The sequence below is a fragment of the Hirundo rustica genome, chromosome 19 (genome assembly GCF_015227805.2).
Source record: "Hirundo rustica isolate bHirRus1 chromosome 19, bHirRus1.pri.v3, whole genome shotgun sequence".
NCBI lineage: Eukaryota > Metazoa > Chordata > Aves > Passeriformes > Hirundinidae > Hirundo > Hirundo rustica.
The window spans coordinates 10,435,502-10,461,037 of NC_053468.1; the positions used below are offsets into that span (position 1 = coordinate 10,435,502).

Genomic DNA, 25,536 nt, shown 5'->3' on the forward strand with positions numbered 1-25,536 from the left:
GGTCCCTCTTGTCTCCTCTGAGGGTGTCACTGCCAGATCGCCTGTGCTCCACACAGGAAGCGCTGAGGAATGGATGGAACGCTGAGGGATGGATGCCCTGCTCGACATGCTGGGATAGGCTGCACTTGGGACCTTTAGGGAATCACGGCACCTTCCCCCTGCAGTGACATGTGTCCGGCTCTGCAGGTCCCCATGGTGCCAGCACGGCTCTGCTCCCCAGGGGCAGATCCTCAGGGGCTGATCCTGACACCTGCTGCTGGGGGTTTCCTGAGTGCCCTGAGGTGACAGGCACAGCTCTGAGGTGACAGTCTGGGTGTAAAGCCCTCAACCCTGGGATGTCTCAGGGTTCCCTCTCCTGGCAGGCTGATTTGGAGCTGCACACGCAGCCTGTGCTGGAGGACGTGGCCCTGATTGTCTCCAGCACCCCTGGGATCCCCCTTCACCATGCCACCATGACTCTGTGCCAGCTCTGTCCCCAAGGGCTGGCATGCCGGGCTGCAGAGACACTGCCCAGTCCTCCATGGGAGAGCCTTCTCCTGTGTTCTACCAGCACTGGGGCCATCTCCAGGGTGAGGTCACCTCCTCTGTGAGCTGCTTCCCAAACTAGCAAACAACCCTGGAGACTGAGCCAGGGCCCAGAGTAGGGCCAACAGTCTCAAACTGCTCAGGAGCTGCTGCAGGGTCTCAGGGCTCCAAAATCCTCCAGCAACTGTCCCAGCTGGCCAGGGCTTGAATGATCAGAACAAAGCCAGTCTGGATCAGCAAGCCACATCTCTCTCACCACCAGGGATGGCCAATGCCTGGGACTGAGCACATCCCATCCAGTACCCTGAGCAGGATTAGGCATCGACAGCAGCTCCACTTCCCAGGCTCTGGAGTCCCACTGCCTGCACAGCCAGGGTCAGCCAGCCCAAGGCTGGGTCCATGAGCTGCAGGCCATGAGCAGATGGAGCTCGGCCCTTGGTGACAGGTGGTCCATCCTGTGGCTGCCCTGGTGCCCACCCAGCCCTGGCATTGCCTGTGGTATCTTTCCTCCTTTCCTCTGGTCCTCAATCCTCTCTGTCCTACAAGCCCCACATGACAGCCCGGGCACTGACCCCATGGCCGATGGTGGCTGTGCCCATCGCACGCTCTCCTTGGCACAACCACCCAGCTCTCCAGAGGTTATTGTCCCCTCCCTGGTGGTGCTGTCGCCTCCTCAAAGCCCTCTGCCCAGTTTGGCCACTGCAGTGGCGGCTCTGAATCTGTGCTCAGCTGCTCTCCCCGCCTGGGTGGCAGTTCAGCTCCCAGTCCGACCCCGAGACAGGGGCTGGTCACCGGGCATGTGTCACACGGCCGGGACACAGACCCCTGCGCTGGCTGTCACCTCCCCGCCCCGGCCGCGTGTGCCGCACCTGCGTGTGCGTGGTCTGGGTTGTCACGCGGCCCTGGGACCGCGCTGGGACAGGGACCCGACGCTGGTGGCACAAGGGCGATGAGGGCGGTGCGAGGGCCCCCGGCACCCCCAGCCTGCCGTTCGGGTGGGTCGCGCCGCTCTGCAGCTGCAGCAGCCCCGGGGCTGTCACGGCCACACACTGAGCGGCAGCTCGCACACAACGACTGCGGGATGCTGCCACCCACCCTCCGCCCTCAGCTCCCGCTGCCATCGCACCGCGGGGTGACAGCTGCCGCCTCCCCCGGTCCCTCGCACTTCTAAATCCCATGGGAGTTAGGTGGCCGACCCTGGTGTCCTGTCTGCGTGTTCCTGAGCCTTTGGTGCCTGCAAGCCTCTCATATTCCTTAGCCTCTCAAAACCAAACCTCTCATGTCCGCAAGTCTCTCACGTCCCCAAACCTCTGGTGTCCCCAAGCCTGTCACCAGGACACGCCTCGCAGCTTCCCCCTGACAAGTGCTCGTTGCAGCGGTGCCGTTACCGACCGGCCCGTGCCACCGCCCTCGGGGACATCCCATCCCACCCGGGCACGGCACAAACCACCCGTCGGTTTGGGGAGCAAAGAGCCCTCGGCGGAGGTGGCACCCGGGCGCCTGCCCACCCACCCTCGGGGATGTCCCCAAGGCGGGGCAAGGCGGGTGACTGTCCCTGCTCGGGACTGGGCAGCCGGGACAGGCGAGGGGCAGGCGAGGGGTGCCCGGAGGGTGGGGGTGTCGCAGCCCCGGTGCTCGCGGAGGGTCTCCCCGGGACTGGAGCGCTGGCCGGGGTACGAGAAGGAGCCTTTCGTTCCTTACCTCCTTGCTGAGTAGCCGGGAGGATGGAGAGGAGGAGGAGGACTCCGGGGAGGAGGGGTGCAGCTGCCTGCCTTGCCATGTCTTGAAGCAATGCCCCCGTGCTCCCGCGGGCTGTGTGTTTTATCCCAGAGCTGCTTAATTGTGGCTCCCAAGGATGCGAGGGGAAGGGGAGGGGGGTGAGGAGGGAGGGGAAAAGGAGAGGGAGAGGGGGGGAGAGGCACAGGACACTACGTCATGAGGAAAGGCCAAACACACACGAGCCTCTCCCGCCGGTTGGGCTGGCTGCTCGGGGAGGGTTTTTTCCTTTCCCCCTTTTTTTTTTTTTTTTTTTTTTTTTTTTTTAATTCCTCGCTGCTCTCTCCAAGCCGGCGCGTCTCTGCCAAAAAAGCTGGAAGAGGGGGGGAGCTGCCAAGGCAGGCGGTGGGGGAGGACGGGGGGACTGCGGACTGCGCCCACCGGCATGGGGACCACGGGGGTTTAGCATGACGGAGGTGTGTCGCACCGCGACTGGCACCTGAGTGGTCTCGCATCCCGGATGACATCGGGGGGGTTCGCACCCCGGGTGGCATCGGCCCGAAGGGGGACTGGGGGGCAGGTGGGGATCGGCGGGGTGAAGGGACGGGGGTGTCCGGGGGTGCAGACGGGAATTTGGGGGGTGCAGCTCCAGCCGCGGGGCGCGAGGGAAGGGATCGGCCCGATGGCCGGTACCGTGCCCGGTGCCAGTGCCCCGTGTGCGGAGTCCGGATCTCGGTGCCGGTATCGGTACCGTTGCCCAGTGCTCGGATCCCGGTGCCAGATACCGGTGCCCGGATCCTGGTACCGGTGCCCGATGCCCGCGTTCCGGTGCCAGTGTCCCGATCCCAGCGCCGGTTCCGGATGCCGGTGCCAATCCCGGTGCCGATGCCGGTGTCCGCCGGCGGTGGCCGTTAGGTGGCGGGCGCGGGGTGTGCGGCCGCCGGCAGGACTGGAAAACCGGGCATTTTGCAGGAAAACGTGCTGCCGGGCCCCGGGGGTCCCTCCCGGCCAGGGGTGCCCTGGGGACACGCAGCGCCAGGTCCGGCGGGGACTCGTGATGGACTCGCGGTCCCCGCGACCCCCAGAGCCAGGGATGAGGGGGGTCTGGCAGCTGAGCTGCTCCCAGCCCCTTCAGGGGCTCCGAGTTCCATCAGCTCCAAGTCCAAACCCGGGCCCTGCGTGTCCCCACTGAATTCCTCATCCCCCTTTTCGGGGGGTGTCTCTGGACAGAGCCTGGGGAGCAGCTGGGGTGGCAGCGAGTTAAATGGTGGGATCAGTCACAGGATCATGGAATGGTTTGAATTGGAAGGGACCTTCAAGACCATCCTGTTTGACCTTCCTGCCACAGGCAGGGACACCTTCTGCCGTCCCAGGTTGCTCCAACCCCTATCTAAACTGGCCTTGGGCACTGCCAGGGATCCAAGGGGCAGCCACAGCTTCTTTGGGCAACCTTGTGCCTCCCCACCCTCACAGGAAAGAATTTCTCACCACCTCACAGGGAAAAATTTCTTCCAAACATCTACTCTCTCACTCCCCTCTGTCAATGTGAAGCCATTGCCCTCATCCTGTCCCTCCATCCCTTGTCCCCAGTCCCTCTCCAGCTCTCCTGGAGCCCCTTTAGGCCCTGGCAGTGGCTCTGAGCTCTCTCTGGAGCTTCTCCTCTCCAGGTGAGCACCCCCAGCTCTCTCAGCCTGGCTCCAGAGCAGAGGGGCTCCAGCCCTTGGAGCACTTCTGTGGACTCCTTTGGACTTACTCCAGCAGGTTCATGTCCTTCTTATGCTGGGGACCCCAGAAGTGGCTAGAACACTGCAGCTGAGCCAGAGTAGAAGGGGAGAATCTGTGCGGATGTGAATTAGAATCCGCTGTGTGGATGAAGGGCGAGGAATGCAAAACCACCCTCTCCACGGCAGGTCCAACACTGCCCTGTCCCCGTGTGCCAAGGGTTTGAGATGCTGCTTACCCCAGTACCTGACTCCTCACGCCCCAAGGTGCTGGGAGTGGGAGCACGTGCACGGAAATGCCGCGTCTGCACCCCCTTCCTGCAGGGCTCCCTGTCATCATTCACCCGATTCCCCACGCTCTTTGCACCGCTGCGGAAATTGGCAGCCAATTATCAGCAAATCCACCCGGTTCCTCTCCGGCTGCGAGGTGCGAAGGCCCGACCTGGCCGCCCACTTAAAGAAGTGTGAGCTCAATCCGCGCTCGGGACCGGCCCTGCGGAGCCTGCCTGTCTGGCTTATCTCAGCTTCCACTTTATTTTAGGGAAAGTGCTGATGGCTACGGCCGCAGGAATTCCGGGAGGTGGAAATTACGGAGCGTTTTGCCCTCCACGCCCGGCTCTGGGACACGTCAAGGAGATGGGGAAGGGGGCTGTGCGTGAGCCCCTCGGCGGGCTGTGCATGGAGGTGGATTATCTCTTCACCTGCACAGGGCAAAGGGCTGCGAGCTGGGGACATGGGGCACGGGACAGGGGACTAGCATCGACAGGGACAGCGCAGCCGGGCTGGCCCCGTCCGTCCATCCGTCCGTCAGTCCCGCTGGCGTTGCCAGGTGATGTAATGCTTGAGCGAAAACACACGCGGTCGTTAAACACGAGCTCCCCGCTCCAGAGGAGCGACGCGGGAGCAGATGGATGCGGGGTCCGGCAGCTTTGCAGCGGCTCCGGCAGCCTCGGGGCTGTGATGCGGCCCGCGGGATGCAGCCCCCCGGGCGCGGCTGGCAGGGTGATGCACCCTCGATGCGAGCGTCTGCAAAACACGCAGAGAGCGGGGCTGGGAAAGCGGCCTCGCTGGGAATCAGAACTGGGGCAGCTGGCCGGCTCCGAGCAGCTCCCAGCCCTTGCCAGGGAAACCGCTCTGACTTTTGAATGCGTGTTTTGTACCTAGAAAGAATAGATGTGAGGCAAGATCTCCCCGCCCCTGGCACTCGCGCCGGGGAACGGGATCCAAACCCTTTGTGATTTGGCCCGAGCGCTCCGAGAGCCGCCCGCGGGGATGGGCCGGGAGCATTCCCCCGAGCCTGCAAAGTGTCGGAGCTGCGGGGAAGGCACAGAGACGGGCACGCTCTGACGGGAAAGGGGCAAGACAGGAAAAGCTTCCCACAGCGGGGCCCGTGCGGAAAAAGGGGGGTTGCTGCATCGTGCAATATCGGGGTGAGAAAAGCCACGACCAGGGCTGCAGCAAGAGCACCTGCAGCCGCAGCCTGTACCAGCATAGGGGGTCCTGGGAGCCGTGACAGCTCCGGGAAGGATGGATGCAGCCGGTCGGTGGCAGGTGCAGGTTACACACAGCTCCCCCAAACGCTGACATAGCTGCTGGGGGAAATGCCGAAGAGCCTTACGCTGCTGTGACACGCGCGGGGAGCTGTCCCGGGGGTAACACTGACGTGCAAAACACAGAAGTAAACACCCCTTTGCCATAGCTACGAGGAGACCCACACCTGCCCGGCCCCCGGACCCCAAGCCCGCCCCGAGCGCTGTTGACGGCGTTGTCATAGGAAACGGCACCGGCGGGGAGTGCCGGGGCTTTGCGGTGCCTGCGCCGGATGCGCTCAAAGGAAAGGTATGTGCAAGGGGCAGGTCACACGCCCCGAGCGGCCTCGTCACCGTCCCTGAGAAGCTGAGGCTGGTACGTGGCTTTGGAACAGCCAAACTCACCGCGACCGTGAGGCCCCCAGGTTTTCATTCTTCCCGTGTCTCTGCTGAGGAAATGCTCCTTGTTTGGGGTGTGCCAGGAAGGTGGTGAAGGCGGTGAAGGGACAGGGGAGCTGCCTCTTGCTGTGCTGACCATCCTTTGGTTTTCCTGCCGTGGTTCATCACTGTTAACTGTTGGCCAACAGATCATCGCCCCTGGATATGCTGTAGAAAGGAAGCTCCAAACCAGAGAGTGTCTGGAAAGGACACATCCGTGAGACATCCCAGAGAAAATCCTCCTAGGACTTGGGGCAGGAAGATTGTGAGGCACAGACAGGGCTCTGTGGTACCTGGCAATCAGGGCAAGTCTCTGCTCAGCTTTATTTTCAGCAAGTGAAGCCCTTTTATTTTGCCAAGTGCCCCACTCAGAGGTGTTGTCACCCAGTGTTGTCCCTGTGGCTCTCCTGATGTTAAAACACCAGGGATCTCAGGGTGCTCTGAGCGTGGTCTGGGAATGGGGTCTCCATCTCTCCCTCCTCTGTGCATCCCATTGCATCCCCCGGCACCTTCTCTGGGGGAACATTTGACCCCATGCACAGCCCACGCCACCGCCCCACAGGACACCCATGTGGCACACATCTGGGGCAGCCAGGGAGCCACCCTGTCCTCTCTGTGAGGCTGGAAGCCACCACAGCCTTATTCCAGTGTCACGGGCAGGATCCTAGGTTAGAATCACAGAACCATGGAATGGCCTGTGTGGAAGGGACCTTAAACATCATCTGGTTCCAAACCCCTTGCCCCCACTATCCCAGGTTGTTTCAAGCTCTGTCCAGCCTGACCCTGGCCAATTCCAGGATTAGATTTTCCCAGCTGTCCCTGTACACTTGGTGCTGGGGTGTTTGTCATGGCAGGAGGAGCATTGCCAGCTCTGCAGGGGCTGTTTGGGGACCAGAGGGGGCTCAGGCAGCCCCTCCCTGCCAGATCCCATTGTCTGTTGGATCTGAAGGCTCTTGTGATCCCATCTGTACCTCGCCTTTCCTTAACTTTCCATGAGCTCCTCTTTCCCTAGCAGTCTCTTCCCACAGTTGTTATGGGAAGAGGTTTTGCCAACACAAGGATGCTGTTTGGAGGGAGCAGGGCTGGAGCAGCAGCCCAGGGCCATGGGGGGATTCTCTTCCTTGACATGACCAACAGAAACAGGATCACCCTTCCAGCACCAGAGAGCCACCTGAGATCTCTTGGGAGTGCTTGTCATTGGAGTCTCCTCATGAGAAGAAGGGGAGACACCTTCCCCAGCCCCATCCCAGGTTTCTGTTTTCTGCTGGGCATGAACAACCAGGAGCAGATCCATATCTCCTCCTTGGTAACCCATCCTTCTCCTGTCCCTCCAAGTTGGTCTCCTTTTCTGTCTTTCCACCTGGTGCCTGGTTCTGCCCCGCCCTGGCCCCCTGTATCTCTCCTGTATCTGTGACCCCCTCACTGCAGGCCACACTTGGCTGCAAGCCCTGCCCCAGCTCTCCTTGCCTTGGTCACAGCAATATTCGTGGCAGTGCCTTCTCTGCAGGCTTTGCCTCTCTCACCCTCTGCCCTTCCCTCATGGATAACCAGCTCTCCGTGTGCTGGGAAGAGCCGTGGATGTGGCCCATGAAGTTGGGATTGTGTTGGAAGTGGTGCAGCCATGGGACGGGATCTCCATCCTTGGACGTGTTCAAAACATGCCTGGACATGGCCCCGAGCAGCCTGACCCGGCTTTGGAGTGCTCACTCGCTCTGGGGCTGGGCTGGGGACCTCCAGGCAGCCATTCCAACCTAAATCCTTCTATGATTTATATCGAATTGTCTCTGGTATTTCTGCAGTTCTGGGAAGCCATCAGTGATGTATCATTGAACAGCTCTGATCCGACGCTGGCCAAGGAGGGATTTAGTGGTCCTGGCTCCTTCCATCTCATTCACATTGTCCTTCTCAAGGACAGCTGAACATCTGCTAACGTAGGTAACTCCAGGCCGCCGCTCCCCGCCTGGGTGTGAAACCTCTGCCTGCCTCCATCCGCAGCTCTGACCTGCCCTCAGAGCTTTCGAGTGATTGTTTTCATCCTGCTCCCACTGTCTGGAGCTTTCCAAGTGTTGATTAAAAGGTACCATCACTGCAAAACGTGCTGTGCCTGAGTGGCTGTAGCTTTCAGCAAGGGAGACTCAGTGTTTACTGGAACGGTCAGCACCTCTTCCCCGCCAGATGTCAGTTCTGACCCCCAGCAGTTTCGGCAGCAGATCCGCTTAAAAATTGGAAAATTGTTTTGTATTCTCAAAAGAAGGGGGGAAAAAAAAGCAGGGTATGTTTATCATGGAGATATGGCTTTCCACTGCCTGTGTGCTCTGCGATGGCCAAAGTATGTTCAAAGAGACTCTCAAACCTCCTTTGTGCAGGGAGCGGGGCTGGAAAATCTCAACCCAGAAGGGGAAAACTGAAGCAAATCGTGGGCAACCGAGCACAGAGATGTAACTGGTTACACTCAGCCAGAACATGAACTTTAGACACTGCCTGTGCTCCAGTTTGTGTCTGCAGCACAGAGGGGCCCTGAGGAAAAGGCGGTGGAGCTTTATTATCTCACAGCCAGATCCTTGTGCTGCTGGGGGGAAACACAGAGCAGGCAGGGCTGGGCTGCCCCCTCCCCTCCCCTCCCCTCCCAGTGCACCCTGCAAATGCCAGTCGATGGCTCACAGAGCCCTGATAATTCCAACCATGACTCAGAGACCAAAAATCAAGAGCAGAGCCTCAATTTAAGAATTATTAAAAAAAAAAAACAAAAAACAAAAAAACACCCACAAACAAATAAAACCCACACTGGGTACAGTTTTTTGTATTCTGTTTTTCAAGCCATAGGGTTTATGCCTCTGGCTTTTCTGTGCATCCAGAAGGGCTCAGAATTTGCCTTTCAGGGATGTGAAATACGAGCCTCCCTCAGGCACAGGACTCTGGGAGATGGGGATTAGAGAACCTGCGAGGTGAGTGATGCATATGCTGATTGCAACAACGCTGCGGATCCACACAGGATATTCTTTCCCCAAAGGTCCCTTGCAGGGAACTGTAAATCCCCACACAGGCTGGGGGACACTGGCCTGTCCTGCTTTGAGGTGACCTGGAGGCTGGAAGGGAGCAGCTCAGCCATGGGGTGATCTTGAGATGAGTTCCCTATGCCAAAACACTTGTCAAGGTGGGGATCTGGCTCAGCAGCCACCTCCAGCCTCCTTGTCTGACTCCCAAAGAGACACAACGTGTGTGATTAAAAGCCCTGCAATCCTGAGATCTGGAAGACGGTGGTGTCTTTGCTGGGAAATGACAGAAATCCTGCAAAAAAATAAAAAAGTGCTTTGCCCAGTGCTGCAGCTGGGTACGTCTGTGCAGGCTGGTGGCAGGTCCCTCTGCCACCTTCCCAGCGCTGCCGAGGTCCTTGCAGTTTTTCCATTATTTTCTCTCTTGGGAAAGCACCTGCTGCTGTGGAGGGTCTCTGTCCTCAGCTGGTCTGCCTCTGTCCTGGCAACTGGAAATGTGACTGTGGGATTTAATGGCTTCAATGAAATAACATGGAGAGGAACCTGGGGAAGTGATGCAGGAGGTTGTGGGTCCGGGGGATTGCCAAGCTGGGGGGTCTCCACGGCAACGTGGGTGTGGGGACAGGAGGACAAGCAGAAGGGACCAGGGAGTGGGGTGAGGAGATGGCTGGACCAAGGCAAGGAGAGCTGGAACGTGACTTGGAGCCACAGAGCTGACCTGCAGCAATGGGGTCATGGACGCAGGAGAGATTGAGTGGCCAAGGACGGGGAAACCAAGTGTCAAAATTGAGGGAAAGATGGAAAAAGGGGGACCAGAAAGGGATAGGTGCCCACCAGTTAAGGGATCTGGATCTGGTCCAAGATGGGAGAGTGAGGAGAAGGCATCAAACACCCTGTGAGATGGAAGGGACCAGTTCTCAAAGCTGGGAAAAGAGAAAAAGAGAAGACCTGAGACCTAGTGCCAGAGACAGCAGAGGGGTCAGGGGCTGAACAAGGGCTGGTGACACCAAGCAGAGGTGACAGTGGCCTGAAAGTCCCTTCATGGGCTGACATCAGGAACGGCAGCTGTGACAGAGCAGAGGAGGTAGGGAGGTTCTGCTTTCATCCCAGCACCAGCCAGGATTCTCTCATACCTCCTGGTGCTCCTCCAGAGCTGCTTTCCTGCAGGATTCTGCCAGTGCATTCCTGGCCATCTCTGGTTCATTCTTCTCAGTCAGTGCTGTTCTTCAGTCTTCCTCCCTGAGCAGCAGCAGAACCAGATCCTCCCTCAGACGGGCTCTGCCCAGCCCTGGCTGCCTCTCCCCATCACCGTGGGGTCTCTGGCCAGCATGGTCCTGCTCTTCAGCAGTGCCTGTGCTGGGAACATCCTCCCCGAAGTGTTCCAGCCTGTGCTACCCTCTGAGAGCCAGGGTGGGAAGGAGAGCCAGGTCACCAGGAGCCTACAACCCCCTACACCTCCAGACCCCAGGGATGCCTGGCATAGCCGGCAAGGATCACGAGGATCTGCCCCCGTCTCTCTCCCAGGGGTGCATAAGGGATGATCCAGAGCCGTGTGTTGCTACATCCTCCTGCAGCTTGAGGAGAGAAACACTGGTGGAGCAGAGAAGTCCCTCGGTTTGGAGTGATGGGCAGCCTTTTTGGGGTTGTTTCACTGAATTCCTTCTCTCCCTCCACCAAGCCCCACTCCAGGTCTCAGCTTCGCAGGGGAAGCCGTGACTTCGTCCGTCTGCTGGGGCTTGGCTCCTCTCCCGAGCAGCCCTGGGAGCCGCTGCCCGGCGCTGGCAGGTCTCGGCGTCCCGGTTCCCAGCGGCGTGTCTGGGCTGGGAGCAGCCGCGGGGCTCAGCCCGCGGGGCTCAGCCGCTCGCTGCGCAGTCTGGCAGCGGCTCCGGCACAAGCGCAGCGCTGGCCCGGCCCCAGCGCACGCTGTTTCCTCCCGGCACGCCGGCCAAGAGGAGTCAGCTGAGGACAGGAGCTGAGCCGGCAGCTCAGGCACCTCGGGGAAGGGGTGACGGGAGCCTGGGGTCGGTGCTGGGCAGTGCCAGGGAGAAGCCTCATGGAAGGGCAGAGGGAATTTGGAAATTGCTGCCGGATGCGCCTCACTTTTCTTCCACCAGGTTTGGGGGTGTTTCTGGTTCTGTTCTTTGCCAGCATCCCTCGGCAGCCGCTGGAATTTGGGGCTTTTCCCTAGTGTCAGAAATCCTGCGCTGTCAGACACAAACAACCCGTTCCCTCCAAACTGTCCCTCTTGCACAACCATTGCTAAATTTTCCTCCCAGCCGTCGAGTTTCACCTGTTGCCTCGAGGGATGTCATCTCCATCTCTCAAGTCCCTTATTCCTGCTGAGATAACAGAGGCTTCCCTGTCCTCCTCTCTTTTATTTGCTGGAACAGAGGCTGGACGGGGCGATTCCTTCTGCCTCATGGCTCCTGCCTGCCTGTATTTGAAGCTGCTGCTCTTCATGACGTGTGTGCCCTGGCGTCAGCCATGTGCCAAAACCTTCAAAGATGGGCAGGGATGGAAGGTTTGAAAGCTTTCAGGTTCACCTCTGCGCTGCCCCCCAGGATCCCGTTGCCCACGGTGATGCTTTGGCTCTACTCGGCCAGTTACGACGTCATTTGTAACTAGCACACGGATAATGTTTCAATTTAATTAAGTAGACTAATCCTTGACTGCAGAATGTTGCCTCAGGCCAGGTGAGCTGCTCGCTGAAGAGGCTGCAGACAAATAGATCATTGATGAAATATTTCACCATTTCAAAGGAAAATTTGTGAGATTTTTTTTGTTTCAGCGTGGAACTGGATTGCATTTCAGGGCTGAGCACATAAAGCAAAACCCAGCGATTATATTTCAGGCTGAAACAGGCCCGTTTCACTTTTTCACTTTGAATCCAAATTATTAGGAATTTAGTTCTGTTTTCAGGGATAGAAATCACAGAGATACTGGGTTGAGGTAAAGCTAATAAGCATCAGGCTTTTAGGTCCATTGGAATTGCTATGGGAAGGTGATTCCCAGTCCCTGAGGTACTCCAGTGTTGGATCTGAGGAACTCCAGCCTGATCAGGTGAGAGGATGGGGAGTTGTGTGGTGGCTTCAGGAAGGTCTCCACAGGTGCAGCTGGATGAGACACTCACAGCAGGGGCTGCAGGGCCACTGCTGTCATGTCGTAATCCAGGGGGATGTGAAAAGTAGTTAAACACACAAAGAGCAAGATGAGACTAAAGAAGAAGAAGTGACAGTATGAGCTCCCTTGGGGGTTCTGCATAAGAACATCCTCTGGATCAGCATCACTTTCACTAGACACAGGTTTTCAGGTGGCATTTGTGAGGGTAAATATTCTCCCAGGGAACGGCCAGCCGAGCCCCTCCGGAGCTGGGGTGCTGGGAGCAGGCAGTGCCCTTGGGAGGAGGCATCTGCCTCTGGGCAGCACCGGCGCTGCCTGGCAGAGGCACGGGCTGCTCTGCTGACTCGCCTTGCCATCCCTGCTGGAGCTGCCTTTCCTTGCAACACTTCACAACTCAGCACTCTCGAGTTAATTAGAGAACCATCTGCCCTCTGCTCGCACATCATAAAAGCGTGTTTAAAGCCGGGCGATAAAAGGGAGCATTAGTCTGGGTCACTGCAGGCTCCGGGCCCAGCGTGGCCCCGCCTGCTGCACTCCCTGGCCCACTCTCAGACCAGGTGGGAACGATGTTTGAGTCCATCTGAACTTGCTCTGCTGCCAGCTTCCTTGAGAGACTCACAAGTATTTCACAGCGCTCTCTCTCAGGCACGCTTTGTTCTCTAACAGTCTCCTACAGCCTGTCCCTACTTAACTCTCCTGGCTCCTTCTCTCCCCGGGTGCTGAGTTTCCATCTTCCACAGGAAACTTGGGACCTTGCCTGGTGCCAGCTCGTGATAGTGGCCAGCAGGTCTGTCCCTGGTTTGGTCTTCAGATGTCTTCAGGCATTTCCAGGTGGCTGTGGACAGCACAGCTCCTGTCCCCTCCCTGAGCTCACAGGACATGTCCCAAGAATGGCTTTGGGCACATTCTGGGGGACACGGGTACAGGACAGTGAGCACACAGGGACAGCTGGTCCAGTGGCTCGTGCCCATCACTTTAAAAATCCAGAGAGCTCCTCTTCCCTCATTTCTGCCTGGAGATATGTTTCCCTCTCATCCTGGTGTGCAGGGCAGAACAACTCACCAGATGTTTCATGTTAAAAACTCCCTTTTCCTCTTTTCTGCTTTCTTTAAAGAGTCTCAGACGGGGAGGTGAGGACCCTGTCTGCTCTGCTGAGGACCACCTAATCTGATCAGGTCCCTTCTGGCCCGAGGCACATCCAGGCTGCCATCAACCTCACATTTGAATATTGAGATGGAGTGCAGGCCTGGGCATGGAGCCACAGAGCAAATCGGGTGAGCAGAGAGCTGTGGAGCTGCAGAACCAGAGCCTGCAGCATCCTGCAAACCTGCGGGGCTGTTTCCAGGAGTTCAGGGTTATGGAGAATCACCAGTGTGGTGGGACCATGCAGCCTGAGGAGGTCACTGGGAATGGGACCTGCTGACCATCTGCACAGGTGTCTAAAGTGAGGGGGAAATCCCTCCAGATGCTCCTCAAGGAAATGTGTGTGCCAGCCAAGCTGAACAGACTTTGGGGAAGGTCCACCACTGGCCATGTGTCCTCTGTGTGCTCTGACCAAGCACAGAAGAATGGGGAGATAGGAACATCCTGCTGGTCAGTGCTCCAGGAAACTGGGATTGGAGCAGGGAGATGGCTCTGAGAAGAGGATGTTCAGTGTCTGAAGAGAGGGAAAGTCACTGAATCACAGACTGGCTGAGGTTACCCAGGACTCTGCAGGTCATCTCCAACCCTCTGCTCGAGCAGGGACACCTGGAGCCAGTCACCTATGGATCATGTCTATTGGACTGTGTCCATGGCTCAGAGCAGGTCCTAGGCCCATTGTAAGATGGATAGAGGGGAGGAGCTGTACCCTGGGGCACTTCAGGAAGGCCAGGACACTCTCCTCTGGTGGAGCAAATCCTCCTTGTTGTGTGTGGGGCTCCCAACAATTATCTCTCCTGCACATCCATAGCACCGTGATTTCCCTTTCCTGTAGCACCAGGATCACCACCAGTGTCTGGAAGAATGTCCCCCATATGTTCCCCCGTCTGCTGGGGAGGCTCTGGGAAAGGGGACCTCAGCCCTGCTCTCCTCCAGGGACAGGGTCAGGAACAAGCAATGGGCAGGGAATGAGGAAGAACCAGAGCCCCAGCACGTTCCTGGTGTTCTTACAGACCCTTCTGACATGGGTTTCAGGATCTCCAGGGCCACAGGTGTCCCAAGCCCCAGCACAGCTGAGGAGGCTTGGGGAGAACTGCACACTGTGTTCCTGCCAGCCTGGCATGCTCTCTGGCTCCTGGACAGCCCTGGCTGCTTGTGCCTGCCCAGATGCCTGGGACCTGGCTGTCCCAAAGGATGCTGAGCTGTGAGCAGCAGGCCCTGGGCTATTTTTGCTGTGCCCAGGCCTTGCCCTGCATTCCTCTTTCCTTGGGCTATGTTTAGACAACTTTGCAGGACACGCTCCTACTCCAAGTTCATTTTTCTGCATGACTGAATCCCCACAAGAGAGAGGAGCAGGTGAAAGCCAAGACAAGGCCCCAGGCTGGGTATGTGCCTGGGCCAGGTGGATGGCACAAGCAATGTTGGTGTTGGGCATCCCTGGATTAAGCAGGGTCCACTTGCTCCTCTCTCAGCGCATTGGGGAGCATAATCCATGTCTCACACATGGGATTGCCAGAGCTTGGGGCATCCTGTCATGGATGGAGCTCTGCAGGAGGACAGGGAGACTCTGGCCACGCCATTTCCCTTGCTCTTGGTCCACTCTTGGAAGAGCTTGATGGAGAGCTCATGGACAGGTCTCTCCAGAGCACGGGGGTTCTGCTGAGCTCTTGTCTCCTCCTTGGACATCGCTATGGCTTCACAGACAGATGTCCAGCTCTCTTTGCTCCTGAGGCCTGGGAAAGTGGGGTCACCTTTCAGGGGGACAGGTGTTAAACATTGCCCTTCCTCCCCAGGCTCTGGCACCGCTCATCTCTGTGGTGCCTGAGTGGGAAGGTTATTAAGTGAGTATGAACATCCTTGAGTGTTATCCACACGCAAATGCTAAGTTAAATTGAAACCAGAAGATCCCTTTAGCAGCACGGTTTATTGCCATTAACCCTTGGGTGACACCAACTGGACTTCCCCTGCAGTACCAGGAGGGAATGGCCCACCTGAAACTCCAACCCTGGCCTGGAGTTTGTGCATGGATAGCTGTGGCCACAGCTGGTGCCTGTGGTGCATCTCCAGCTGCCAAGCCCCATATGCAAACCCAGGAGTGCACCAGGAGGTCAGGCTGCTGGTGTGCATGGCTGGAGGTCAGCAGCATTTCAAAGGGGAGATGCCCCTCCCAGTCCAGGAAAACACCCTGGGATGGTTTCCTGGTGCATCCAGGGCACCCTGCTGCCCTGCACCCACCGGAGCCCCTTGGAGGCCTCTTTGGAGGAGCTGTGAGGAAAGCACCTGCTCCAGACAGAAGACTCAACACAGCTTGCCACAAACATTTTGGGGGAATCCACAGGGATGCCCAGAGTTTCTGCTCCTCTCTCCAAGCTGCCTGTGCCAGGTGCTGAAGGTCAGAGGAGGCGCTTGGACGTGGGGCCACATTCGAGCATGGTGGTGCAGAGTTCCCACAGGGACAGGGAGAGGATGGACAAGGCAAAGTTCCAAATGGCCATGGAGCGAGAGGAGAGGAGAGGAGAGGAGAGGAGAGGAGAGGAGAGGAGAGGAGAGGAGAGGAGAGGAGAGGAGAGGAGAGGAGAGGAGAGGAGAGGAGAGGAGAGGAGAGGAGAGGAGAGGAGAGGAGAGGAGAGGAGAGGAGAGGAGAGGAGAGGAGATGGAGCTACAGTACAGCTGGACTGTGGCAAGAAAGGGCAGAGCAGTGGCCGGTGCCTGAGGAGGGAGCATGGGACAGCCCCGTGTTTGCAGCGTTCAGGCAGGGCCACATCAGCCTGTGCTTGTTCACCTGCTGCCTGTTCCCCTTCTATGACCTCCTCCTCCCCTGCAGTCCCTGCCCTCTGCTATCCCAGTTGCTCCATCCCTCATGTTTCTCCAGCCACCCCTTCTCCACTCACCAGGTACCACCACCCCAGCCCTGTCCCCAGAGCCAAGCTGGGACCATGCCATGGGGTTTTCCCCCTTCTTTCCCCCATTCTTCCTATGCAAACCCCTCTTTGCATCCCAAAACCCTGCCTGGGGATGGGATTTCTCCGAGGCTCCAAGCTTTCTCTGCCCCGCTCATGCCAGCAGCTGCACGGGATGTTGGCAGGAGGCAGAATGACCTCAGCGACGCGGAGCTGGTCCGAGCTCTCCCATTCCAGGGAGCGCAGGCAGCTGCCAGTGGGAGCCAAGGTGCACGAGGGGAAGGCTTAGGACATGGTTGGCAGGGCCACGGCCACCCCTGCTCCAAGAACCACAGAAATATGTAAATGAGAAACTCGGCCCCTTATTTATGAGACTTCGCGATTCATTTTTCATTTGGGGAATGCGAACAAATGAAAATATGAAATATTTCTCCGATGACACAGTTTCCACCCAAGAAAGCACATTCCTTGGAGGCAATGTGCGTGTGCACGGGGGCCACACGGGACCAGGCCTGGGCTCTGGGGCAAGCTGGGCTGAGTCTGTGGTGGGACAGCAGTGAAAGTCTTGGTGAGCTGGAAATCCCTTCTGTGGTGCTGGAAGGGCCAGAGCTCAGGGCAAGGGACAAAGTTCAGCTGGTCCAAGGAGCAAGGAGGAGGTTGCACTTTATTTACAACCAGAGCAAGAATTCATCTCCCTTCTGCCCACTGAGAACAGAACTTGTCCTCCCAACATCTACAAAATGCTCACTCTGGTGAGGCCTGGATTTCCCAAAGATGTCCAAGTCTTCCCATTTATTGCCTTAACAGCTGAAATTCATTACTCAGCTGGGTCCTTCAGGATGGCCTTTCCAAGGTCAGTGTTTCCCATGTGCTTCATGAGCCCCAGACAGAAAACCTGCACTAATAAAATCTATGGATTCAGTATCCACATGATGTCCACAGACCAAGCACACTCCATGTTATGGTCCTGCCTATTCCCACATTTCATTCCTGGAAAGTTTGTTCCAGCCCTTACCTGCTCTTGGTCCTCAGGCACCAGAGGTGTTCTCATCTACCCTGAATCCTTCTGTGCCTCTTCCAGGAGCATGTCCCAGCTCTGCAGAGAGCTCCTCCAGTCCCCTGAGCCAGGCACAGGAGTCTCCCAGGGCTCCAAAGAGACCTGTCCCAGTGCTGGTGGTGGCTGAGGAGTCCCATCCCTGCTGGCCCTCCCCAGTCCATGCTGACTTACTGCCATGGTGGCCGTGCTGAACTGGAGCCAGTTCCTCTAGGATTGGAGTAGGTGGGCTGGAACCACCACTGGCTTTGGCTTCCTGGGGACATTGCCATGAGCCACCCTGTGATGACTGAGTTAATGTCACAAAAAAGTGATGTATTTAGGGTGGGCCCATCCCAAGATCACCTTTAATCTCCCCTCTTCTCCACTCACATTGACCCCTTCCCTTTATTGACCCAGCCATAGAGTCTGTCACTATTTGCACCTTCCCAAGGTCCAGCTCAGCTTGACTTCTGGCAGTTCTCATTTCCACTGGGCACTTCCAGCTCCTCAGACCCACTTTTCCCTGACGATTTACCTGGTCTCTCTAAGCTTTGCTCATTCTCACTGTGATTTTAATAGGCAAACCACTGTTGTGAGAAGTACCACCAAGTTTTGTACCTTTGCCTTGAAAATCCTGCCATCCTCCAGCACCTTCAGCCTCTGGGCTCTTCATCTCAGTTGACTTGAATCCCTAAAAATCTCCCAATGCAGGAAAGAGGAATCCTCCACCTGCACTGCTGATCTGGAGGGGGTTATTCTTCAGTCTGTTTTAGATGAATCCTACGTGGCCAATGTGCACATTCCACAACTGGTTTCTCCATCGTGTTCCCCCGACGGCAAAGTCCAAGTCTAAAATAGTAAATCCTAGAGCCATCTATCAGCTGCCACATCCCAGAATAGCCAGTAGCATTTGCTCTCCAATCTATATCTGGAAGTAAAAGCTTCCCTCAGTGACAGCAAGATTTATGGGCAGTTGTGATTAAGGGACATGTGCAGACTGCTCACTCTGGGGCCTAAAAAGGACTTGGGCACAAGCAATGGGAAAAGCCCCCTGGGGCTCTGCTGGGCCCCTTGAGCCCAGCTCAGCCAGGACATCCCTCCATGGGGTCTCCCTGTCCCAGTTCCCAGGGGGAGGGGGACAGACCTCATCCCACCCACCACTTTTCCTCCATGATGTCTTCAGCAACTCCAGCAGGCTCCAAGCGGACTTGAGCATCATCAGGAACTTCTGTCCACAGCCTCCTTTTTCCAAGCTGCAGATCCCAGTCTGGAGGCAGCCGCAGTGCTCTGGAGGTGCCCATTTCTCTCCACCTAGTGTCTCTAGTCATGGAGACACTTCTCCTCCCAAAGCAGAGCCTGCAGCCAAAGTCAGTCAAACCTCAGCACATCAACCCTCAAAGTCTTTTCCTCTGAGCATGATTCTGGAATATCCCCACTGACAGACTGATTTTCTGCACAGCATTCCCCATCCCAGGGGTCATTCCGTGCCCTCACTCATCCCTTGTGTCATCTCACACTACCAGGTGTCCTGAGAGAGCTCCATGGGCTTCTGTTACAGCACACACCTCTCTCCACGGTTTGGCCCCAGTCATGTTTCTTCATGGGCCCTGTCCTCTCCTAACCCCAGCACTGCCCAGGCCCTCGTCCCATTGAGCTGGGTTCTTGGTTGACCATGCTGTGAGCAGGAACCTGGGGGTGACTCCAGCCACAGCCATCTTTACCCTCACAAATTTGTCTCGTGCTCAGATCTACTCTTAATGGGATTTGGGTTGGGATGGCCGTAAAAAAGTGACGTGTTAGGGTGAGTTCTGTTCTTGCCAGGATGGGAAGGGACTGGAGCACATGGTGCATAGGGGACAGTTAGGGATTCATCAGTAAGTGACTCTCTAATTGCTGTTTTCAGCTGCCTAATGAGTTACAAAAACAGAGCCAAACTCTTCTCAGGGGTGTGAGAAGGATCCAGTGGCTGCCAGCACAAGTTGTGATGAGAGAAAATCCAGCATGAGGTGAAGAAAAAGAAAGATTTGCACAGCAAGGGTGAAAATCCTCTTTGGAGATGTTCGCAACTAGCCTGGACAAAGCCCAAAGCCACCTGGTCTCTCCTTGGAGCTGGCTCTGCTCAGAGGCAGCGATCCCTCCCCGCCTGTAGCTCCGTGCCATACTACGATGTCCTGCAACACATGGTCCTGGCTTCCATCCCAATTAAAGAACTTTTTTCACCAAATATAAACAGTCTGCTCCTTTCAGGGAAATCTGCTGGCCTCTCTTCAGAGCCAGGGAGCCACATTGCTGGTTGTAGCTCGGCCATTGATTTATTGGTGTGACCAAGGCCAAGTTGGACAGCGTCGCCATGCCGAGATCCAGCATCCTCGAAAGACAGGAGAAACCCAGGCTATCAGCTTGTCCATCTCATCCTAATCCAGCATAGGGCCTTCACAACCATCAGCATAATCAGCTCACAGATGAAAGCCACTGGGGAAGTGCATCCATCATTGTTAGGCTGATTAGAGCTAATTCACAACATGTCTGCTTTTGAGAGATTGTGTCTTTTTCTCTGCCTCGCTTCCTGTTTGCAAGCAGACTGCATCAGTCTTTAATTAATTGTGGCTTCAAATTATGCCGGCACTTCTCAGGGAATAAATAAATCTTCCCTGAGTAAACAGAGCGTTTTGCAGGGAAGACACAAGTTGGAGGGGAGCAAGGGATGTCTGCCGTGGGCAGGACTGTACCTCTGTCCCAAAGCCTTGCCCCGTGCCAAGGCCCAGGGCTGACCTCCATCCCTTTGGAGCTGAGCACTCCTGTTCCTTGGCCGTTCCAAGGGCTGGTCCCTCTCCCGCTCGTGAACGGCCTGTACAAAGCATCTGCAGCCCAATCCCGATCTGCCCAAGGAATGCAAGTGAATTTTCCTTGGGAATTACTTTCACTACTTGCTCTGCTGTTGCTGTCAGAGGGCCATGAGAAGTGATTGCCATAATGATGGTTGAAATCCAGTTTCCCTTCTAAGCCTTTTTTCATGTTATTTAGAGCTCAAATCAACTCTTTTTTGGTTGAAAGTTTCCACTCTTGGGTTCAAGCCAAAAGCAGATTTTTCAAGAAATTGGAATCGACTGGGTTCAGTCATTTCTGAGTCACACACATGGAAAAATACACATTTCCCTCTCTTGCTCCACGGAGACACTTTGGACATGTACGACTCAAAACCAGCTGGAACAAAACACTTCAGACTTGGCTTGTTTGAGAGTCCACATTGAGGTGTAAAAATCACGCCAGGTTTGGAGAAGCTTTCATTGGCATTTTCACACTTCCCTCCCCAAAAGAGCTGTTGAGTGGTGTGCAGTGGGCAAGAAGACACTCTGTTCTCTCCCCCGTTGCTTTACGTTGCTCTCTCCAATGGAATAATCCCAGGGGATTAGCATTTAAAGTAATGAATGTTTAAAGTTAGCAAGAGAAGAATTCCAGCAATGTTCAATTCTTCCTAAGCCCCTTAAATGGAGTCGAGCTGAGGGGGCCTCAAACAGGGAGACATCAGTCAGCTCCTGAAGTCCAACAGAGTAAACACAGGGAATGGGCGCTTCCTCAGTCCAGGGCAGACACAAGGACTTTCACCCCAAGTGGCCCAGCAGCTGGGATGGTGCTGGTGCCACCACTCCGAGCAGTGGGGAGCAGTTTGGTCCATGGCACTTCTGAGGGTTCCGTGTGACTCCCTAGGACTGAAGCGTGGCAGAGGCAGGGACAGAAGCCAAGTCTCAGCCACCAAACCTTTAACCACAACCCTCTTCTTTCTTCCCTAAATGAATTGTGTCAAGACCACATGAATTTCACTGCTGGAATTTTCTGCCTTCTTCTCCTTGAGGCAGGGAGTGGGCGCGGAATGAAGAATCACCACGAGACACTCCTGTGACAAGCAACTCCCAGGACAAGTGAGCACGTTTGGCCAGATGGGTGGTGTGTGTTTGCCACCAAATCTGCCCCTTTTGTGCCCAAAATATCAGGTGGGGAAATCAGTTTTCATCCTAGCCCACAGCTGTGGGGCTTCTACAGGCACATGGCTGTTCCACAGCGGTTTCCCTAAGGAGATGACCAAGGAAGCCTCTAGGTTTGAGGATCTCCCAAAAGAACAATTGTTTAAAGCAGGTTCTCAGGCTCAGGGTGTCCAGGATGCCCAGGATGCTGAGTGTATCCAAGGTGCTCACAGTGTCCAGGATGCCAAGGATGCACAGGGTTTACAGGATGCCCAGGATGCCTAGGGTGCCCAGGATGCCCAGAGTGCTCAGAAAGCAGCAGGAGGGTTGTGGCCAGATGAGCCCCATGGCCTGCCCAATGCCCCATCCCTGTGGGGTGGGTGGTGTGGGGCAGGGAGGTGCCTGCCCCTGCAATTCCTAGGGAGCAGGGCTGCGATAAACTGGGTACTTCACACCCTTCCCTGCCAAGGAAGGGTGGAAGTGGGAAGGAGAGGCCAGGAGGTGCAGAAAGGGCTGGGAGAGGAAACCAGCAGCATGAGTCATTGCAGCTGATGGGCAGTATACCCACAGGAAATGCCTTTTCCCCTGGATAAGGTGCAAGGGTCAACTGGCACCAGCCCCTGGGCACAGGTTGTCCCCAGCTGGGTGCAGGGCACATGTACGAGCAGCAGAGCCAGACAGAAGCTGGCAGAGGCTTTACTCAGCTGTTTACTCAGCTCTTGATGTTCTGCCCCAGGACTGGAGGGTTCCCTGCAGTGTCCCCCCTGTCCCCAGCAACCCCATTGGCCAGAGGACACCTCCAGCCCTGCTGTGTAGCTTGTACATGAGGAGTCTGGGAAAGCTGGGGCTCTTCCTGTGTGTTCCCTGGTTTGGGCAGGGAGAAGGATGATGGTGATGTCCCAGCAGAGCTGGAGAATCATGGAATGGTTTAGGTCGTAAGGGAACTTAAAACTGATCTCATTCCACCCCTGCCATTGGCAGGGACACCTTCCCCTATTCCAGGGTGCTCCAAGCCCTGTCCAAACTGGCCTTGGACACTTCCAGGGATCCAGGTGCAGCCACAGATTCCCTGGGCACCCTGTGCCAAGGCCTCACCATCCTCATGGGGAGGAATTTTTCCTAATATCTAATCTAAACCCTGCCCTCTGTCAATGTGAATGCATTCCCTCTTTTCTTTTCACTCCAGGCCCTTGTAAATAGCCTCTCTCCATCTTTTCTGTAAATTCCCTTCAGGAACAGGAAGGCCACAATAAGATCACCCTGAACCCTTCTCTTCTCCAGGCTGAACAGTCCCAATTCTCTCAGTCTTTCCTCACAGGGGAGCTGCTCCATCCCTCTGATCAACTTGGTGCCTCCTCTGGGCTCACTCCAACAGCTCCATGTCCTTCCTTCTGTCCTTCCCAGCAGCAGGAAGGACAGTGTTCCCTGACTTCCCCAAAATACCTCTGATAAATTGATGGAGCTGGTGTTTCAGAGCACGTTGTAGAAACCCTGCCCAGTGGGTCAACCCAGGCTTGTCCCCAAACAAGCCCTGGAGAGCAACACAAGGCAGTTCCAATGTAGAAGGAGAGCAGATCGTGCTGCCTGTCAGGGCTCTGCACCCCCTCTGTCCTGGACAGGCACAAGGCACCCCTTCTCCAAGGGCTGGGGCCACATAGGAGCCCACAAGCTGTGGAAACCCTCTGGCTGAGACCCTGGGTAGTGACAAGGGTCCAGAGAGAGCAAATGTGGCAGCCACAGAAATTTTCTACACACCACACAGGACTGAGCTGGGGTTGGCCTGGCCTTGGCAAGGCTGAGCCTTCCCAACTTGCTCCCATGAGCTGGAGAGTGGCTTTGGGCCACTGCACAGGACATGCCTGGCACTGGGATGGAAATCCAGGCCTTAACATGAGCAGGGGGTAAAGGCAGGCAGGGAGGGAAGCTGGGAACGGTGCATCGCACCAGCACAGTGACCCTTTGACTGTGGGATCAGCCACTGCTGGTCTGGCTGTGGGACCTCTCCATTGCCCCATTCCACACCCCATTACCTCCAGACAAAAGAATCTCCTGCAGCTCCCTGGCCAGGACAGAAACCCTGTCCCAGCTCCCAGGGGGTGGGGAACGGGTGATGGGGAAAAAATGTGGGCACAGCAGAGGAGATCAGGGGGAAGAAGGGCTAGGCTGGGACTGGAGCAGAGCTGGTGCCCACACCAATGCCCAGGGATGCCCACAGGATCCAAGAGGAATGGCACAGGGTGCAGGAGTCTCATGGGTGCTCTGTCATCCACCCCACCCCAGTCCTGGGCCCAGGCACTTCCATACTGACACAGCTGCTCCGGCTGCTTTGCTCCGACTGCTTTTCCCTGTGTTTAACCTGACTTTCCCCCACTAAAGCCCATTTGATATCCTGTCTGCCACCAGAGAACAGTCTGTTCCTTCCCCTCTGGAGCTGTTTTACGTCTTTGAAAAGACCAGCGCGGCTGCCCTTGCCAAGGCTCCATGAGTGTCATCCCGATCTCCAGAGCACTGTCCGTTTTCCATCCCATGGACAATGCCCTTTTACCTGTTTTCCTTGCCCTGCCATGAGCAGAGGCAGCAGGGGCAGCATGGGCAGGGCCCTGGCAACCATCCCACAGTGCAGCATCTCTGACACATGCGTGGCTCACTCCAGCTGGGCCTGGTGTGGGTGCTGGAAGTCCCACACGCACCCCAGGGAGGGCTCAGAGGGCGTTTGCTGGAGAACACCCCAAAGCACGGCATTAATGGGATGGAATGGCTCGAATTCCCCACGGCTGCCAGGCCGGGCTGGGGGCACACGTGTCGCCAGCAGCTGAAATATCCGGTCCCCACAGGTGCGGAGCAGCAGCCGGCACCAGTGGGATGTGGGGAAGGATGCTGGGCAGGGATGCTAAACCAAATCGCCAGCTTGGAGAGGCCCTGGCGCACAAGGGCTCTCCTGGAACGTGGTGGCAAGGGTTGGCCTTGGTGTTGGAGCTCTGTGTGAGTGCTGGAGCCAGGCACAGCCAGGGATGTCCCCATGCCACCACAGGGATGCCCCCGTGCCACCGGCTGCGGTCCTGCTCGCTGGCCTCCCTGCACAGTGCCAGGGGACAAGGCTGGGATGAGGCAAAGAGGGCCAGGCTGGGGCCGTGCAGGGAAAATGCAGGCACCATCCTTACAGCTTTTGGTCTTTTTCCACCAAAGGGTTTTGGGGTGGAGGGTGTTTTATATCTCGATTTTTTGGAAGGGTTTTGGTTTGATTTCCTCCTCCGCCAAGCACTAAGCAATCTCTCTTTCCCCCCCTTGGCAGGAGCTGCCTGTCTCGTGGTGTTGACCTTGGCTGGGTTTTCTCTGCGGCTGGAGCAGACTCACACCATAAATTCCCTGTCTTCTAGGAATCCAGTATGGGAAAGAAAAGAAATGCGAAAGAGAAATGTGGATTTAAATATTTTGCATCTTAGCACATAAAAAAGGGGGGGTTTGCTTCGAGCAGCAGATGACTTCCTCGAGCTGAGAGGTGTTACATGGACACCCCAGGCAGGTTTGGGTGGCACCTGTGTCTCATGGCACCTGTGTCTGTCACAGGTGTGTGGGGACAGGAGCTGCCCTGTCCCAAGGGAGAGCCATGACAAGGGTGGCGCCGTCCTCAGGCACACACGAAGATAACCATCAAGCACTGCTGCCTCTCCTGTGCCCATCACATGCTCTGCTGGCATTTGGGGCAGAAGGAGAAGCAAGTGCAAGTGCCTGGGATGGGATGGGATGGGATGGGATGGGATGGGATGGGATGGGATGGGATGGGATGGGATGGGATGGGATGGGATGGGATGGGGGCCCAGAAGTGAGGCTGAAGGGGGAAAGTAGGAGGGGGAAGTACTGCTGTGGCAGGCATTGGGGTTAGAGGTAGAGCCTTGCCAGCACCCAAGGTGTCCCATTGCCTGGAGCACACCAGCCTCAAGGGCTGAGAGAGTCCCGCAGCAGGGTTGTGGCCAGTATTCCCACAGCTCCCAGGGCAGTCAAAGCCACTTTGGCCAGTGTTCCCACAGCATCCTGGTCCCAGGGGAGTTGAAATCACCCTGCCCAGCCCCAGTACAGAACCCTCTTCAGCAAAGCCCTGAGGTGAGGCTGCTCCCACCAAGTGATTTAAAGCTTTAAGTGATTGCTTTCCCAAGCAGGTGAGGCCAGCACAGCACTAATTGGATCCAGCAGAGCCACCTTGGGCAGACAAAGCCCAGCAGTGACTCAGCCTCGAGCTGAGCAGACACAGCCAGCACAGCACCCAATGGGATGGATTTGCAGCGCCTTGGAGTATGGGAACATCCCAGGTTGATGCCACTCCACAGGCTCCAGGATATGGAGGAGAGAGAACACTTTTTGGGACAGACACTGAGCCTGGGATGTCCAGGGTCCTGTTGAGTGTACAGGAGCCCAGAGGAGCTGGGGGTGCTGGGAACACTTGGACAGTGGGTGCTGC

General features: G+C 56.7%; 1 protein-coding gene across 11 annotated transcripts in view; it reads right to left on the reverse strand.

The window, feature by feature from the left end:
- ELN (elastin) overlaps positions 1–2,379 on the reverse strand; it is a 30,869-nt gene extending 28,490 nt beyond the window's left edge. For all 11 annotated transcript variants that reach the window (XM_040082779.2, XM_040082775.2, XM_040082776.2 and 8 more), the window contains exon 1: positions 2,227–2,379. In XM_040082779.2, coding sequence (XP_039938713.1) covers positions 2,227–2,305 — 79 coding nt within the window. In that variant the 5' untranslated portion in view covers positions 2,306–2,379. The remainder of the gene's footprint in view (positions 1–2,226) is intronic.
- Positions 2,380–25,536: the final 23,157 nt, after the last annotated feature.